The sequence below is a fragment of the Melospiza melodia genome, chromosome 1 (genome assembly GCF_035770615.1).
Source record: "Melospiza melodia melodia isolate bMelMel2 chromosome 1, bMelMel2.pri, whole genome shotgun sequence".
Lineage (NCBI taxonomy): Eukaryota > Metazoa > Chordata > Aves > Passeriformes > Passerellidae > Melospiza > Melospiza melodia.
This window is the reverse complement of record NC_086194.1, coordinates 100,158,217-100,177,551: the sequence shown is the minus strand read 5'-3', so window position 1 is coordinate 100,177,551 and position 19,335 is coordinate 100,158,217. Positions and strand designations below refer to the sequence as shown.

Here is a 19,335-nt window from a genome sequence, read left to right as displayed (position 1 = left end):
TGATAAAAGTTTCCAAGTAAGCCTACACATTTTCTGTTTTGTCACTGTTTTCAAACACTGGGCTGAAATTATGTGCAGCAAACTGTACCCAATTCACCACTAGCTGTCTATTCTATTAAACAGATTATAATACAAAAACTGACAGAATAAAGAGTGAGGCTGTTTTGCAACAATGTTAATTTATAAAGACAAATTTCGCTGTTTCTTAATAAAAGCATTTTGCTCTCTTCTAACTGCATTGTTTAACAAATTTAATGCCATTGTTCGAGCACAAAGCTAAGGCAAATATGCCAACAAACAAAGTTTTCCTGTACTTAAGCTAATTTTGAAAGATGAAGTTCAAAGTCCACTTATATTTTGCAGTTTCTGATACAAAAAATATGGCTTTTATTCATTCAAGCTACTAAGACAATTCTTAACAGGGCTGAACAGCGGAGAGTAAAGAGGTTGATTTTGGTTTTGTTTGTATTTAAGAAAATGCCTCCTGCTTTTCTCTCCCTCCCCCCTGCCCTTTCCACCATTCTCAATGTTTTATTTCCATTGCCTGGCAGAGTTTCAGCAATCTGAATAGGACATATTACCTTTCAAATTTCTGCAATGTACTCAGTGCCCTTTCAGTGTTCAGAATACTTTCAAAGGTGATGTCCATGAACTTCCTTAATTGATCCTGAAGAAGAGTAAATAATTCTACATCAGATAAGTCCCCAAAAACACACATCAAATATGTCGAGTATTATTTGACAGGGTTTAACACGCAATATATTAGAAGACAATTTGTTTATGTGAAACTAATCTCAATAAGTATTATTTTTCCCTTTGTTTCTTCCCACAATAATTAAACAAAACACAGCCAACTTGCAAGGCATTTTCTTTCCCAGTTCCCTCTGTGGCTCTGCAACCAGCCAAAGCTTCTGTACTCTCCAATATTTCACCATGTTGAAAGGCCTCAAAGAATGCTTGCTTACCTCTCTGGCAACCAAAGCAAGACAAGCTTTTTCATTTTTTTCTTCTGCATATACCCTTTCATTTCCCCACCTTGTGATTTCAGAACTATTGGAAAGTTAATTATCTGACTTATTTGTACTACACTCCTATTCACTCATAGAAATCACCATTTTTGTTATTCTTGCTAGCATACAGTAATGAAAAATCCTTTTGTTGGAGGCCCTCAATGACCCATTCCATTAAACTAGTCTGAAAGATAGTAAATGTAAGCTTCAAAGTGGAAACATATTGGAATAACTTTTCAATTTCACAATACAAACTTTGACATTTGCATATTTTTTGTGGTAACTCAGAGCAGATAATAATAAATTAAATTAATTTTGTGTCATTGTATCATAAAACCTACATGAAGATCATTTATGTCTCTGCAAAACTCTTCGTAGTCTTGGTCAAAATCAGTCTTCCGCTGATCCAAGAAATCATAATGCTTATTCTTCATGTTGTCAACAATGCTCTAAACAATTTCACAGAAAAAGAAAATTATTACCAAAAAATGTCTCGTGAAAGTCTTACCACACCAAACATTTAGCACAACAGGCTGTGCACGTTCACATTTTACCTTTGCTAATAGCTCCCTGTACTTCCTGAGCAATATAAGCAAACCCCTTAAAAGAAATATTTGCAGGAATCAAGTTGGTGTAATATCTACTCAAATTTTATTTGTATTATTTATTTCTGCTTTAAGTCAATTAGAACTGACAGAAAATTCAGACTTGCTTTCCATCAAATACATTTTTTACTCATTAAACATTCTGTCATGCAGAAGTACATTTCTATAAAAAACTTAACGTTCAACAGAGAAAAATATTTTCACATCATTATTTTCCATGTCCTTTAAAAAGCTGATTCCATATAGAAATAGATTATTAAAAAAGGACACTGAGATGCAGCACATCACCAGCCCGCAACTTTATATTCCTGGCTTCTGTTACACAGCTGCTGTCTACACACATGTAAGTATATCTTAATCAGCACCTCCCTTGAGGTGTACACATAAATAAAGGATTTCTTATGATAAACTACTGTTCAACATCCTAGTAGTTTACCACAGTATAACTATGAAACTCAGCATATTTCCAGCTCAGCTGACTTGCATCATTTTGTGGTAAGTCAACCAAAATTCAGTTTCATTGCGTTGCTGTGAATAAAAATTCCATCTTTTCCTTGAACAACAAGCAAATCCTAGATAGGGACTAAGTGTTAAAGCGTAAAGAACAGCAAAATAGTTAACTCCTATTGTAAAAAAATTTTAAGACATATAATCAGTCACATACTAACTATAGCTATGGTCCACATCAAATACTTCAGTACCTCAGTTTTGTCACTTTAAAAAGGAGTGTGATCACTTTCCTGCCCTTTATACAACCTAGGCAGAACTTTCCACATAACATTTTTTACCTAAGCATTCTTCATCCTGACACAATTGACTTGAGCTGGGTCTCACACAAAGTTCTTGTTTAAGGACTTGGGTGCTGCAATGGTTAACAGGTGCATCCTTATAAAATTTGCATCATGGCACGGGCTGATGGTCACAGGCAGCTTTTCAGACACAAATGCCCCAAACAAATTAGATTCCTGTGTTCCAGCCTACCAAGAGACTACCTTCATTGGCATGATCTGAAAATTCTCAGCAACCTGTGTTGCTGAAAAGCCTGGTGGTACAGCTTTGGAGAGCAGCTCTTGGAAACAAAATTTAGAGCTGTCCACACCTGTCCTGCCCACATGGAAGAGTCTTGGACTAAGCTATCCTTACAGCCGTGCCCTGGCCAATTCTCAGAAGACCATAGAACAGAACAAAGCAGAAAACTGGCTACTGTGAAGGATGTATTCAAGGAATCAAAACCCCAGACTACAGAGGGAGTAAATCAAACCAGGAAGGACCATGGAATGGCCACATTTTACACTGCACTTATTTCACTAAAGCAAACTGATTGACTCCTGACCATAACAAAAAGGCAAAGAACAGAGTAAAACAAACTAGAATTACATATTTACCTGTACAGCCACTGAATCATATGTGACCTCAAAAACCTGTCTATAAAGTCCACACATTGAAACGTTCTGATTTATTTTAGTATTTACAGGCACTATAATTATGATACTGCACTAATAAAGTTACACAAAGAAGTAAGCTAACTCAGGCTCTGTAAGAGCAGGAAAGACTCCACTTGGTAGAAAAGAAAGCTATCTGAGAAAGCAGGAAAGAAAAGAACGCAACTTAGCATATCTATATTCTTAAAAGATCTCCTTGTTGCTCAAGTCACACTTCTCCTAAAAAAAAAAAAAAAAAAAGAGAAAGAAAACTGCATAGTAATACTAATGAACAAAGGGGCACTCACAGCTAGCCCAAAATTTGTAGAGATGGAAGTGTAGAACATCTCACTTTTTCTCATGATCATAGCACAAAACCATGCTCCCATTACTCCTGTTACAAAGCTGCTTTTTTTCACTTTGTTGCTTTTTTTCAATCAGCTTTGATTTTAGCATACTTCTTTCACATGTCCACTTGCACCTTCTCTTTCATCTTGTCTGCTCATTTCCCCAGTAATCACATATTTACATCGCTATTACCCAGTAATTTTAGCACAATTAAAGAGTTAATTTTTATGTCAATAAACACTTCCCCAATTTTCATAATTTTCTCATAAAGGTTCAATTTAGACTGACACAATATACAAAATCTAATGTGTACCTGATATTTTGTGATCATTCCTTCCAATCCCTCCATCTTAGATTCCTGTAAAACTGAGTAGGTTCTCATAGTATTGAAAACATCTATTATCTTTACCAGACGACGATGAAAGGCTTCAAATTTTCCAAATATATACATCTCACTAAAATCAAATTGTCTTTCAGTTGGATTTTCTTCCAAATTCTCTTTTATCTTGTGGAAATAATTTTGATACTCCTTAAAACAAGGAATTTTAAAGAATGTCAAGCATATAACAAAAGGCACTATCATTAGCTAGAACAAAATTTACACAGGTATTATCCTAATCTGATTGCAAGTAGGAGTTTCATCAATAAACAGTCATGAAAACTACAAAGAGAATAACAGAATTTGCCTCTGAAAACTAACCTGTCAATGCCATTACAGGATTACACACTTCATCAAATGACCAAACTGCACATGTATGTATTTGTATACATCCTTAGCTAGCATGAAATTCTGTTCCCTCCGTTTCATAGTAGGGTTTGATGTGTTTACTGAATAACTAAGATGACAGCCCAGTTTCTAGAGATTGAAAATGTTTGCATGCTGAGCATTTTTACTGAGTAGTCAAGGTTCAAAAATCCCTCTCAAGAACAAATTACGTCCTGAAGTTTTAATGCTGCTCCATAACAGCATCCACTTTTCATTCTGAATTCATAACAAAGCACAAACCTTACTCCAGACTTCCTAAATTATTCCCAGAGTCAAAGTACATAGTCAACAGATTTGTTGCTTGAAATGGTTTCTTTCAATAGTGGCTCTCTTTATAATAAAATGTTAATTCTTTTTATCACATTTATGTATGAATACCCTCACTTAAAGTCATCATTACAAAGGGTCTAGATTTTGCTATGTTATTCCTGATTCAAATTTTATGTTTTAATCTATTGAATTTCTGAAAGTTTCTGGAACTAATAAGAGTCAAATGAATACCTAATTTTTCTACATATTTTCATGCAGCAACTGGACAATTTGATAGAAAAAGATGAGTTTAGTGCTTATTGCTGATGGTAAGATGCCATACAAATTTATACTAATTTATGTTAGAACTAGGCAAGATTTGTTGCTTCAGGAGGTATTAGGATGAAACTCTAGTCCAGCACATAGAAAATGTTGCACGAAAATTTGGAATGAAAAAAAAATAATGCATAAAGCCTATATGAAGCTCCCAATATGTACAGGGACATTATAAAAGAGAGACAGGCTCTTGTTTACAGCAACACATGGACAGAAAGCCCAGAAGCAAAGGGCAGAAATTGAAATGGGTGAGGTTCTGACTGGATATAAGGAAAGAATCTTTCATCGCAAGGACAGTCAAACAGTGAAAAAGGATGCCCAAAAAGGCTGTGCAATCTTTCCATCCTTGGAGAACTTCAAGACACGACTGGATAAAGGATTGGGAAACCAAGTTTGATCTCATACTGCCCCTGCTTTGGCTTTGAGCAGAGGGTTGAACTAGATACCTGCTAAGGACCCTTCCAAGCCAGGCTATCCTATAATACTATGCTTTAGGAGAAAAAAAGAACAAAGAAAAATAAAATTAAAAAATTATTACAGAAGTGTATTAAGAAAAAAAAAGGCTATCTTTCTAACAAGTCTAGGTCAACTGAACAGCTGGATTTGTCTCAGTTCACTAAATTGCCCTTTCTAAATGTATAGCTTGTCCACACATCTTTGGAATATATTCAGTTCAGTAGCTCTCCTTCTTTTAATTTCTATTTCATAACTCTCCACATCAACTGAGAAGACACTACATAGAGAAACACAGGCATGAAAATCCAAGCAATTCTCTTATAAGCATAGTTAAGATAGACTAAGCATCAAAATTCTGTTTCCAGAATATCAACAGACAACAGACCAAATTCCTTGTTAGCTCTAGCATAAACATTCCAGCTCCAGTGGATATTTTTCAGTTAACTCATTTTTCTTCACTATGACAGTGCTTTCTCACATAAAATTTTCCTATTTCTGCCCTCCTAAATATCACCTTATAGTCTGTTTTCTATATGTTCTTCCCACCTACCTGTTTAAGTCTAATAGCTGCTTGTAGCTTTTCCACAACTCTCTCCTGTGGTTGATCCCAGATGGTGGCTGTGCCGTCGTTTGCTATGTAGGATTTACACGCTGTGATCATCTGATTGGTCACCTAAAAGCAGTTTTACCTTTGTGAAAAAAAGCATTCCAAGACAAAGCAGGTCCTGCCATTCTCTCTCTCTCTCCCATTCCTCTGAGTCTGCTGACCTAAAGCCTGACAAACAGCAATACCAAATACCAGCCACATCGGCAGACTGTCTTCCTTGCAACACCCAGCCTCCAGAACGTGACATAAAAATGTCGTTGGTTAACTGTGCTCCTCCTAAACCTACACATCTTGTACCAACCTTGAGATAGCATTGAAAGCTATAAAGTCATAAGTTTCTGTCTGGTCTGAAAGCCAAGGTAAAATCAAGAGCCCATGAGAGTATAAATGGTAAAGAATAGGTTGTCCTTTCTATCAATTTTCTTCTTTTTGCAAACATGTGGAGGTTTAAGGGCAACATGAATTTAACATGCTTGGTTCTGCAAAAAAATCCCATTGATAATAGGCAAAACTCGTAACAAAAAATTCCTAAACTAAATTGTCCTAAATTTAGGACATTTTTTTTTGTTTTCTCTTGTACTCAAGCAACAACACAGAAAAAAATTTGGGAATATTTCTTTTTCTGCTTAACACCAACCTTCACAAACAGTGAGGAGATCTTTTCAGAAGTGTTATAATACTGAGAGATACTCTGAATCATTTTAATTGCATTTATGAGTCCTGGAATAGCATCCAGCATGGACACCTGGAAAGAAACACGCAGTTTGAACTCTGCTCAGTACCTCTATTACCTCACATTATCATAACCCATAATTAGTGAATGCCGGAGAATTATGAAAATGGTCTTTGGAATGGTTCAGTCCCTGTCTACCTGGGCCTCTCCTGCAGAGCTGTCTGTCCTACATCATTCCCCAAGCTCTACAATGTAATTTTGGGGAAAAATTTTCACTGGAGTCTTGGCTGGAAAAATTCAGATGAGCAAGTGAGATTTGGTAGAAGTAATGCCCTCTGCAAAAGAACTTTTTTCACAAAAAAATATGCTTATATGCTCAGTTGCTAAACCTGATGTAAGCTTGCATGTAAAGATAACCCCTTCACCAAGCTTTTTCTGTTTTTATGAGCATCATAACCCAATAACCTTTCAATAGAGAAACTCAAATAGCAGATTGCAAACACTGAAAGAACACACTGTTCTAATATCACCCAGTAAATGGAAACAAACATGGTTGCCCAGAGCACTCTTTGGAAACAATTTGCTTTTGGAAGAAGTTTCAGAGGAGAGAGAGGAAGCCAGGACAGGTCCAAGTTTTGAGTCTTCATGGCTACCAGTCGTATTTCTTTGACTAGCAAGACACATACACAGCCAGTTTCAAAAGCAGTTTTAATAAAAGCAATTATTTGCCACCTATTTTAGATAATGGGACAAGAAGACTCCTCCAGTCCTGTACTTTAGGGTGGCTGGTTTTGTATATTGCATGTTATGCTTGCATGATCATATACATTCTCATTATGTAGTATGAGATGGTGATTTATAATTTTGTCTTAATATTTACATAATCCTATTTATCTTTTCCCAACCCAAGAAGCTGAAAATTGCCCTATAAATGTTAGTCTAACCATTACTTGGCCACCAAAGCAAATACAAAAGATCAAACTTTGTCTTTAGCATAGCATTAGGTTTACTTTTTTTTTATTTTAAGGAATTCACTTTCTCCCATAGCACAGAATCCATAGAATATCTTCATCACAACTACAGCTTTGCAGATACTATGGTGTGAAAATAATTTATTTTGTAGCCAGAAATTCCCATTAATCCACTTTTACCACAGCTGCGCAAAATCTCAAACTGGAGTTGCATTTGTAAAATTTTTTGTTTCATTTCCAAACCCATCCTACAGAATATATTCATGTTGCTTTTCTCAATACATGTATGTTGAGAAGTTCAAAGTTCTGCTTACAGGATCACTATTGTATAATGGGTCATAATATTTTTCCAGAGAATACAGATACTTCACATTATCTTTAGCTTCATTTGCTGCGTCTGTGATGCGAATATCCAATGCTCGCCACTTCTAAGAACAGAAAGTTGAAAAAAAAGAAATAAAAGTGCTCATTTTGGAAAAAAATGTTTTGAGATAATTTTGGTTTGTCATTAGCTTCTAAATACATTTGAAAGCACAGATCTTTTACTTCAGAATTATACTTGTTCACCCAAAAAGGGGTCCTTGTCTTGTTTCAGTAACTTGGCTGTGATCAGACAGTTGTTTACACCATTCAGCTAAATAGTCAGTGGTAGTGTGCAGTCAAGTTGCTCTAAAATATATGAGTTATGGATGTATAATTATGGTTATGGATTTGTTCCACATCTCATTTTGATGAGACAGGATTTTTTTTTTATTTACTTATTTTCTGTTGGTGATGGGACTTTAAATTTGTTATGTCAATGTAAGAAGTTATGATTCCACAAACAATTTTGACAGGCACTGTAACAACATAAAAATGAGGCTTAAAAAATTGGGATTTTTTTTTGTCATTAAATATCCATTCATTAATTCAATATTCTGATTTAATAATCAACTTTTCAAATATTAAATTATTTCTTTCTCTTGAGCCATGTGGATGAAGTACATTATCAGCCTTTAGACTGAGGGGATTCCCAGTCTTTTTCAATAAATTGAACTAGATTTAAACTTTTTTTACTCAGGCTGAGGAATACAGAAGGAAAACAAAAGCCTTCAAAAAAATGTTTCAATGTTTTCCCCACCAGCATTGTTACATACATTATCAAAATGAGTTAGGGTATAAAGAGCATTTCTATTATTTATATCAATCATAATTTAAAATAAAAACCTTCAGCAGTTTGGATTTAGCAGCAGTGAGTACTCCAAGCACTGCCTTCACATCTGGGCTCTTCAGCTGCTCCATAAGGTAGTGAAATTTTGACAATTTCTTTTTCCAATAATCAAGCTCTGCTCGTGGTCCAAGGTCATCTGCTTCTTTTCTCAACTGGTCATTTTCTGCAAGAACCTTTTATCATAAAGTAACGTGAGTGATGCTCATATTTTTTATCTGCATAGGTAGCATGGATTGATTCTTCTTTTAACGAGTGGTATTAACCTTGCCTGATAAATTACTTAACTTAGCCTCCACCTCATATAAAAAACTTGATTTTGCTTGGTGCTTTCATTTCCAACTTAAAGAAATTCTGTTCCAAGAGCACTGTTACAGAGAGTTACATTTTCTGCAAATCACCTGCAAAGCGTGTTTCAAAGTACAAATGTGACCACTGAGAACAGTGCTCACTCAATTACTGTATTCTTTTTGTTTTCATTAAATCCACTGGGAACTACTAACTGTTTTGTAGTTTATTAACAGGTAATTATCAAAGACAGGGAACTAAGCTTCCCAAACTGTGTATCCTATATTAACAAGCAGATGGAAAAAGCTCTTGGTGATATTTCCATTGAGAAGTAAAAGCACAAAAAATATACCAATAGTACTTTAAAATAAAGAGATTGAAGTCATCCAAATTTATAGAAAGGCAGCTGTAACACCAACAGGATTAAATTCATCTGTCAAGATGTAGAGGTTACATTTCACATTTGTCCCATGTATCACCTGTTCAATTTGTTTGGTCCATTCTCTCATGCAGGCTTCTATTTTTTCAGGAGCCTCCATGCTGTCAGCAACCATCAAGTAATCTGAAGGTCCTCTTAGAGTTTTAAGGTCATATGTTTCACATTTCTTCAGGCTGACCTAAAATAAAAGTTTAAAAAAAATTAAATGCTGAATGTTCATGACAAATAATCTAGGAACTTTAAAGACTAACTCATTGCCCTCCTTCAGTTATCTCACTTCTTATTCCCAGCTCAGTCTAAATTAAACTGGCTTGAGCTGGAAGTGGAAAATTCTAGAATCCAGAATCTGAAGAATTCACCAACCAGGCAGCTGTGCTCTCATGCCCTTTCCTTCACAAAAGCTGAGTAGAAACCAACAACATTTTGTCATTCAGTAATCATTCAACATTTAAGAGTGACCACAGCCATTGGGGAGTCAAGAAGTTAATAGCTCTAAAGAACTGACCCCAGAATAAACAAGAACAGAAGCACCTACAGAACTATTAAAACTACAGATTGAAGTATAATGAGTTAGGATGACAATAAAGAGAAGTGTTGGGTTATTCTCCAATTTAACAAAAGCAAATTTTATGAGTAATCTAAAACAGCAGCTAATTCAAAAGATCCAGAGCTAGAGACATTCTACAGCTAGCTCATTTTCTATTTCCCACACGAACATACTACCTTTTCCAACAGACTTTGCTGAGTTCCTGATAGGACACTAACAAATCCTTCTAGGGCACGAAGGAAGTCCTGCTTAATATTGGGAACTTGCTGAGGTTCAACCCAGCCATGATCCATAGTCTGTAAGGCTGGAATGAATATTTCTGATATCAACTGCTCAACACCTTTTAATAAGCCATCTCGACCTATATCCATCATATTAAAATTTACTTCCTGTAAAAGAAACACAATACAAGGGGTCTTTCACCAGTAAAAACTTATATACAATTTACATATACACTTTCAAAAGTAAAATAATTTTTGTTTTCCAAATTAATTTGCTAGACTTTTTTGAAATTTAACACCTCAGTATTTAGGTATTGACTAATTACTCTGTCATTACAGATTGTCTTAAATTTTCTTCCTCACTATCCTTTTTTCATATCAATGATATACATCAACTTGCTGCCACAAGATAATATCTTTATTTCCATCCCCCTCCCTTTTTGTCCTGGTTCATTTAACCCATCTGTGTGTCCTTTTACTCATTCCTCCATGTCAAGAGCTGTCAAATTGTCATTTTTTGAGAGCAAATACCCCATCAGAAAAACACATTTTAAACAAGATTAGGTACAGAAATGAGCAGTCACTGACTTACTTGATAGATATTCTCAGTTGTGACTGGTTTAGAAAAACTAGATCTAATGAAGAAAATGCATACACCAGTTAGAGCAACATCTTTTCCCTCTGTCACAAATACTTTCTTCTTCTTGGTCAAATGAGAGTTCATTCCTATTCCTGGAAGACCAAAGTACTCTACAGATTCAAACAAATAAACAATTAAGACCCATTGATCATTTATTCAAAGAAAAGTTTTCTACACAAACAGTTCAGTCATTATTTGTGCCTCACTGAGTCCCAGTCTCCTGGAGGCATCTCACGGAAGTATCCGCAGAAAGCATGCAGCATTCAGAGTCTTCATGACACAGTAAGAAATAGTTCATCTAGTTTTGCCATATTTGCATCAAAAGCCTTTCACTTCTATTCATTTATTTGTTTTTTCTATTCCCTCTAAATAATGTTTCAGACTCAAGGTCCTTTTATAGGCTCTATCATGCAGTTATAGATAATGTTCTCTTGCTTGAAAAAGAAAAATTAGAAATCAGAAAATGCAGTGATGTATTTTACCTTAGAGGAGCTATTATCAACTGTCCTTCCCTAAAAATACGTAAACATAAGGAAAAAAAAAAAAACCAGGATGCTTCTGAAAACAAGGAGAAAGAGGCCACAGCAGATTCTTTGGGGCGAAAGCAAACAAAAACCAATAATAGAGCTACAAGGGAGTTACTTGTCCTTTCTTCTTCCCCCAACATGAATGTACTGCTTCCATGTCCAGGCTGCTGGCAACGCTTGTAAAGGGTCGCTAAGAAGAAGCAGTGTCTTTTGGGGGTAAAATGTTTCTCACATGTTTTTGGTCACAATACCTCACCCTACCTTGTTACTAGCTTTTCAGTATTACTGCAGAGTAAAATTGCATGCATACACATCTCAGTGAGGCACTATTACAATAAGAAGATGAAAAAGTAAGCTGTTGATACCAGCAGTTAAATGACAAAATCTAAAAAGTGATAGATCCCTCTGCACATTTTTTTCTTTCAGGCACATGACCATCTGCACCAGGGATCCCTATTTTGGATCAGGTGGCCCCCAGAAGTTCCCTCCCCATCTTTCTGTTAACATCATCTTTCTCTCTCCCTTTTTCACTGCAGCTCTGAAGTCTCATTTTCATATACCTCAGAATTACAATAAGGGCTCTGTCCCAGCAAAAGACCTGACTCTGTAAATGTAATTAATTTGATGTGTTGCATGCTAATAAAACTTGTGCTGTCTTTATACTGCAGTAATGGTTCAGTTTTGCATGGGTTTTGGTAGTGAAGGGGCCACAGAGGTGTGTTGGGAGAGTAACTAGGAATTGGAAAATACAAGGCTGTGGCTAATTCTAAGTCTTGCACCTGCAAGATAGTGTGTCTTTAGACTTAGCTGTAGTATGATAACAAATAGTGAAAGAAACATGAGAAAAGAGAGATGTAACCCCTAAGGAATGGGGAAGAGCTGATGTTGTAGTGTGGCCAATAAACAGTGTAAATTACAGAATATTCATGAGCTTATTACTTGCTGTATAAGTGTCTGATGCTCTCTTCAATAAACGGAGCTTGCTGAACACTCATATTGAAAGTCTTGAGCCTTCCCTGCACCGAGACAAATAGCCAACTGCAACAGAGGTTCTTCTGTGTGAAGCTGCTGGAAGGTTCCAGCATGTCTGCCAGAGCCAATCCCTGATGGAGATGCTGCTGGCCAAGGCTGGGCCAATTAGAGATGGTGATAATGCCTCTGTCATAACATATTTGAGATGAAAAGCAAAACAAAGTTTGGGGTGCAGTTTTATATCCAGCTAGAGAAAAGAAGGAAGCAAGAACATGAGGAGGTGCCCATGCTGGAGTGGGTGGATGCCTGGAGGAGGCTGTGATCCAGTGAGAGGCCAGGTAGAGGGACCCTGCTTCCAGGCTGGAGCAGCCTGGCCTTGGAGGACTACACCCTGTGAAAGAGTGATCCATGTTGCAGCAGTTCTGAGAGGACAGTGTGCCCTTGGGAGGACTCACGTTGCAGCAGTTTCAGGAGGACTGCTGCTCATGAGATTGGAACCATGTTGGAGAACTTCACTAAGAACTGTCTCCCATGGGAGAGATCCCACAGTCTCAAAGGGGAAGGACTCCTCTCCCTGGGCAGTGAAAGAAAACCTCAGGTGTTGAACTGTCCAAAACCCCCACGCCACTGTCTCCCTGTGCTGTCAGTGGGAAGGAGGGAGGGGTTGGGGGGAAAAAAAGGTATTTTAAGGGCTTATTTTACTTCTCATTAGCCTGCTCTGATTTAGTTGGTAATAAATTCACTTTGTACCTTTAAGTCAAGCCTATTTTGCCCTTGGAGTGTTTTCTCCCAGTCCTTATCTCAATTCATGAAACCTTCAATAAATTCTCTCTCCTCGGTCCAGCTGTAGCAGGGGAAGGTGAGTGAGTAGCTTTTGTGTGTGCCTGGCATCCAGCCAGGGTTAAAGTGCCACAAGTAATTACAGAGGCAAGACCAGCAAAAGTCATCAGAGTTTTCCCACAATCTGTGGAGGTGAAGTAGGTAGTATAACCTGCAGTCTCTTTAGAAATTATGTACTCTTACTGAAAAAGGTGCTAGAGGTTTTTAAAATTCCCATGAATAGTGATCTTCAAAACACTGCAAGAAATCAAACTTTTAAATGACACCTTAGGTCTCTGAAGTAGATCTTCCTGAACTCAGAGATACAGCCCCTGCTCTGCAGAAACAAAAAATTCCTTGTACACTCCCTTCATGGGATCATCTTCTTCCCTAACACAAATGTTGGTTGATTCATCAGGGTCAGAAAACCAGTTTGGGTATGATGTGGCCATAGTAAGTGCCCTTGCCAAGAGGGTGCATGTAATGCCACAAAAATTCACTTAGCTTTACCAGTTAGTAGCTACCACCACAACTGAGATTTTTGCTTTGATAGCCTGTGAACTACAGCCCTAAACAATCAACACAGATAATTCTTTCACAAACTCTGCTCCACCTACAAAGGCAAAACGTACAGCAGAAGTTTTACGGTCGGACAGTATTACAAGTGATTCCACTTACAGCTGTGGGCAAAGTCAGTTTCCAGCCCACTCACTTAATCCCCACTGTCTTCTCCATCACTACCTTTTTTTCTTAATTTTTTTTCCCTCCTGTGCATGATGTTCTAAGGGACTTTTGCTTTTTCACCCAATGCATGCATTGCTGTGAATTCATTTGGGTTTTGCTTATGTGTTTTTCTCTACTGTTCTCAATATATTCCCTATATATTGTTCAACGTATTGCCTATATTTAGCATAAAACCCCAAACCCCAAAAGGTCACTAAAATCATACCATACTCTAGTGCATCTGATTGGTTTGTTGGCGGGTATGGGCAACACCCATTAGATTCCTAGGCTTTGACCCTTGCCTCACACTCTCTTTGTCATACTTTCACCACTTCATCTCCGGCATGTTAAAACTTGCTCCTCAGATTTCTAAATTAGTGGTTGCATTTGTGTTTTCATTTCACTGTATTTCTATGTGCATTGAAACTTTTTTTTATTAAAGTTGCTTATATCAAATAGTTTTTTCATCCCTTTTAGATATATACAGATATACCGAAGAAAATGGACACATACATATATACTGAAAATGCATGAAATATAAATTGATATTTGTACATTCATCTAGGTATATGTTTACCTGTGTATAAACACATTTATACAGCTAAGCATAGATATGTTTACAGGGCTGTTCAAGTACTTCCAGGGTAACCAAGTGGTGTGAGCTCCCACCAGCCAGTCACAGGCTCTGAGAGGTCACAGAGCACCTGGATGGTGCCAACAGCAGCAGCAGTGGAGGCTCTGGGAGAGGAGCCATGGGCAAAAGAAGGATGTCCTTGTCACAGGGGTCCTGAGCTACCCACAGGGTGAGGGAGAAGGAGGTTTCCCCCAGAAGTGTGGAATATGGGGGCACTCAGTAAAGGGGTACATGCAGAAGAGCTTTCTGGGGTAACACCTTTCTACCCATAATGTGCGTCTCATGTAGATTTGTCATGAAACAGGACCACCTAGATGGATGGTCATGTGCCAAGAAATGTGGATGGCTTCTAGGGCCAGCAGGTGGCATGACTGAAGAGGAGAGGAATGGCATCTGTCACTGCTCACCTTGTGTGAAAGTCACCTTTTAACTAACAAAAAAATTCCCACAGGCAAGAGCTGCTGAGCTCACAAGGAAGTACTTTGCTGCTCCATAGTAGCAACATGCTGAAGTGCACTAATAAGCTTCAGTAATTTCAATAATCATCATTTCTTGAGCAGAGATCAATGCCTTGGTATGACCAAACCTGTCTTGCTTTAAGTCCCAGTTCATAAGAACTTGACTATTTTCTTTTTGCTTGCACATATGCTCAGCACAACTGTAACACATTGCAGGAGAATCTAAGCCGCTTTACCTGTATCCATTACTTCCACATCTTGGTAGTAGAACATCAGATGACGCAGACCTCCAGGGGCCAAGAACCTGTTCATGCGCTCTATCTGTGTGAAATCATGTTTAGATTATCATGTGTCATTGATTTGTTTCATATCACAGCAACAGAGGAAGCCTTTGCCTTTTTACATATTTATAAGCATCAAGAAAATTTAACGGCTCTTCATCAATTCAAGGCTGCCATCAAGCATCACTGAAGCATGTATTGGTAGCGCAGTCCACAAATCTCATGTATAGGCCATACAGGCTGAGGAAGAAACTGAGTTGCTTTATGCTAATATGCTGATCCACGTCTCAGCACTTGAAAGTCTGGCCTCATCCACCAATCTGCGTCACTCTTCTATGTAGTCCCTAACAACATGGCTATCTTTAGCAGAAAAGGCTCCTTCAAGTTCATCTTCAGAAACATTAGGTGGTACCATTTGTGCTTTCTAGTGTAGAAAAAAGGCTAGAAGATCACCAGAAGCTGGAAGAAAGCCACAATTATCCCTCTTCCATTAATAACAAGCCTCAGTTACACCAAGATAATGAGCTGCTATTCCGGAAAATCTTGGCTGAGCCCTCCAAGATGAGGACAAAACAACTATTACACTTCTCTCTTTCCAAGCGTAGAAACTGCCAATATTTTCCTCATCTGACAGCTATTCTCAGGCACTATAGTTTGCCAGGAAACCCATTTAGAGATAGAATGCACAAAGGCTGAAACTAATTCTGCTTTTTAATGTGCATGACAATGTTCTGCACTGCTCATTTGCTATATCATGAACTCATAGAAATGGAGAGAGACTTCTGGGAGGTCTTGAGGCCAGCTTCCTGTGTCACCAACAACAGCTCCAATCATCTAGAGCATTTCCTAGGCTGAGTCTCAAAAACCCCAAGCACAGAAATTCCACAATTGACTTGAAGTAACCTATTCCCATGCTGCATTACCCTCCTGGTGAAGAAGGGTCTCTTGGTGGCCATTTTGCAAGATGTGGCTTTATCTTTGAAGTTATCATCTGCTCCCACTGAGAATAGTTCAGCTCCATCATCGTTGCAAACACTCTTCAAGGAGCTGCAGGCTACTGTCTGACTGCCACTCAACCTCTTCTTCTCCCTCATCTCATACTTCACATGCCCTGTGTCCCTCTCTTTCTTCCACTGGTCTTCCACTGAACTTTCTTCAGTTTCTCAACAATATAAGCACTGAAATGGAATGCCTGAATTGAAGGCATGCAGATGGAAAGAGAATACAAGAGAAAACAAACCACAAAAAACCCAAACTACAGCCATGTTTACTTTAGTGTCAGGAAGTAAAATAACTACTTCCATCTACCTAGCTTGTTTAAAAAGTGGTATTTTTCAGTGTCTCAATATATGAATTTGTATTAGCCATTATGCAGTCACAGTCAGATCACATAAGCCATTCTATTTTGTCAAGTGGATTCTACCTATTTTAATTTGCTGATCTAGATTGTAATACAGTTTTACAAATGCTGGCAGCCTTATGCAAGCGACAACATGCAACCTGCTGTAGACAGGACTCTTGAACCTCTCTGTGCTGTGTACTCAAGGACTGGGAGACTTCACATTGTGGTTTCACTATGAAATACAATCACAAGTTTTAGCATATTAACTATAACCACTGGAAAGGAGAAATTCTAATAAATTTAAAAATCAATATTGTTACAATAGGTCCTGGAATTAAGGACATTTTGTTCAAATTAATTTAAAATGCTGAAAAAAACCCACGTCTTCAAGGAGAAGACTTGACTGACCTCAGGTGTGAAGTCTGAAAACTATCTCACCAAGAATTTAATGGTAATATTAGTTCCAAAATATACTATGAGCTTCACATTCAAATTCATCAGATTACCTGGTTTCCATCAAGAATAGCATCTTCTACTTCTGCTTTGTCCAGATTGACACAAGAGGCAACAATATCCAGTAAGTAATCATGTCTGCCATCCAGACGAGCACGTTTAGCCTCCCTCTCATCCTTGAGATTTTGCTGTTATTAAATACAAAGCGGACAATAAAAAACTCACAATCTAATTTAATGACAAAAATAAAGAGAGCTTTAAAATTTCTTTTTAAAAGTAAAGGCTATTACATTCAATCCACACTTGTGATTTATGTTTCTATGGCACTCAAGTGAAAATTTTAGAAGCAGCCTTCGTTACAATTTTACAGTTTGTTTCTGGTGTTCCATTTTCAGATTTATCACAACATTTCTATCATAAATAATGTTGTACAGAAAGCTAATTTGTTGAAAGGCTTTGTAGGAAAAAAAAAAAAAGTATTTTATACGTACAGCTTGATTATTCTGCATGTTACCTTCAACACACTAAGTCCTTTGTCTCAGCTTTTCAGTCTAGTCACGTATGACCATCAAGTCAAGACAGGATTCTGACTGATCTTTGTTATTCGTGGAAGATATTGTAAGCACTCTCTAATAAAGACAGATGCTGCTGGAGGAAGCTCGGGTTTTATACATTATCTCTTTAATATAATGAGAAGTAAAACAAACCACAAGCCTCAAGGTACACAAGTGTTTACAAATGTGCTTAACTATAGCTATTATACCATTCTTCAAGCAGTAAGCCTACTCTTCTAATTAAATTGAAATCCCATATGTAACACACCTCATTACATTATAGACAAAATAGTCTTCTGGAATAGTTACTGGTATTATTGTGCTTGTGGGTTACAAGATTCAATATAATTTCATTTTCAAAAGAAATTTAGAATGATGTTTCATTGGAGGTAAATTCAATCCTTATTTCCCTGGTGATTAGGAGAAAACTAGTAACTTTATAAAGTATGCATAAGTGATTTATCCACAAGCTTTTGCAGAGCCAAAAGGACCTGCATAATATACTTTATACCCTTATGTAAATATCTTTACTACTTTCTGAAGGAATTTTCAAATACCTGGTAAACTGGTAACTACTACCATGCCTTTTTAAATGCTGAATGCTTTTGAAATGTTTTTCCATATAAAAGGCAAACATACAAATCCTATTCTTTACACAGATATGTCTGAAGAACACAGTAGCATATTAATTTATACGTGTACTTTGTGCTATTTTACCCCCTCATATCCTAACATAGTCTTCAGTTTCCTGAAAGTGTAGTGTCATCACAGGATTGGCTTTTCCTAAATGCTTTTAAACATGAGCAGAAATTTTCCTCCTCATTAGACATGCAAAAAGCAACCATTTTTTCTGAAGCAGCTCCATTCACACTAGAGGATAACAATAGAATACTCAAAACTATTGTTCCAGTAACTTGAACGCAACTGATAGGGCACCTTTAAAAAAATAATAATACTACAAACCAATACTCTACCAATTAGTTTCTATTTAATACAGAAAGAAGCCTTTTGTTCTACCTAAACTACAGAGAGACTACTTTTGTACTCTGCTTGTGTTTCCAATATAGAGGTCCAGATATATTGCTATACAAGATTACATCTTACACTGGTTTTTAAGCCACCAGCTCCACCTATACAGATGCTCTTGACTTGTTCATAGCTTCCATTTCTTCTACAAGTTGCTATTTGTACACGCTGAAATCATGAGCACCTTCTTCTCAAACAGAGCAATCATGTCCCAATGCTTGTTTAAAACTTTTTTTAATTGCTGTCTCTCAAGCCCTATAACAAATATACAAGCTATTGTGCATAGCTGTTCATACAACACTGGGCAATATTTAATGTCCAAGTCCAGCAACAAGAATGTTCATTAAGATATCACTAAACTTTAAGTGCAATTAACTTAAATTACTTAATGAACCATACCTAGAGAAACAGGAAACTGTTAGCTAAATTATAAAGCTGTAGTTTTATGAAGATAAACACTTTGACTTGTATTTATCATGTCACTACTGGAAGGCATTTGTTTTGATATGTAGGATATTTCTATTACCAATGCAAGTTCCACACATTTTTTCCTGAGATGCTACAATGCAATGCAAGAACACTCAATACAATTCAAAATGTCATGCTTCTATATTTTGATGAGTTATCATTTCTACAAACTTCCTTCCCAAATGAAGCGTTGCTTAATCACAAATTTGCACATTAGTTGTTGCAGTCATTAGAAGAGACTTCTGCCTCACTTTTAGGATTAGATTGTACACAGAAAAGTAGAGAAAACCTAAC

The 19,335-nt window shown here is 37.0% G+C and overlaps 1 protein-coding gene across 1 annotated transcript in view; it reads right to left on the bottom strand.

The window, feature by feature from the left end:
* The window catches only part of DNAH5 (dynein axonemal heavy chain 5), a 116,128-nt gene extending 98,626 nt beyond the window's left edge, over window positions 1-17,502 (bottom strand). Inside the window, exons 1-13 of the mRNA XM_063148830.1 lie at window positions 17,485-17,502; window positions 17,047-17,181; window positions 15,154-15,238; window positions 10,737-10,894; window positions 10,100-10,312; window positions 9,417-9,554; window positions 8,649-8,825; window positions 7,757-7,870; window positions 6,436-6,543; window positions 5,742-5,864; window positions 3,698-3,913; window positions 1,352-1,459; window positions 582-667 (exon numbers count right to left, since the gene is read on the bottom strand). Coding sequence (XP_063004900.1) covers window positions 582-667; window positions 1,352-1,459; window positions 3,698-3,913; window positions 5,742-5,864; window positions 6,436-6,543; window positions 7,757-7,870; window positions 8,649-8,825; window positions 9,417-9,554; window positions 10,100-10,312; window positions 10,737-10,894; window positions 15,154-15,238; window positions 17,047-17,181; window positions 17,485-17,502 — 1,679 coding nt within the window. The remainder of the gene's footprint in view (window positions 1-581; window positions 668-1,351; window positions 1,460-3,697; window positions 3,914-5,741; window positions 5,865-6,435; window positions 6,544-7,756; window positions 7,871-8,648; window positions 8,826-9,416; window positions 9,555-10,099; window positions 10,313-10,736; window positions 10,895-15,153; window positions 15,239-17,046; window positions 17,182-17,484) is intronic.
* Between the last annotated feature and the right edge of the window lie 1,833 nt (window positions 17,503-19,335).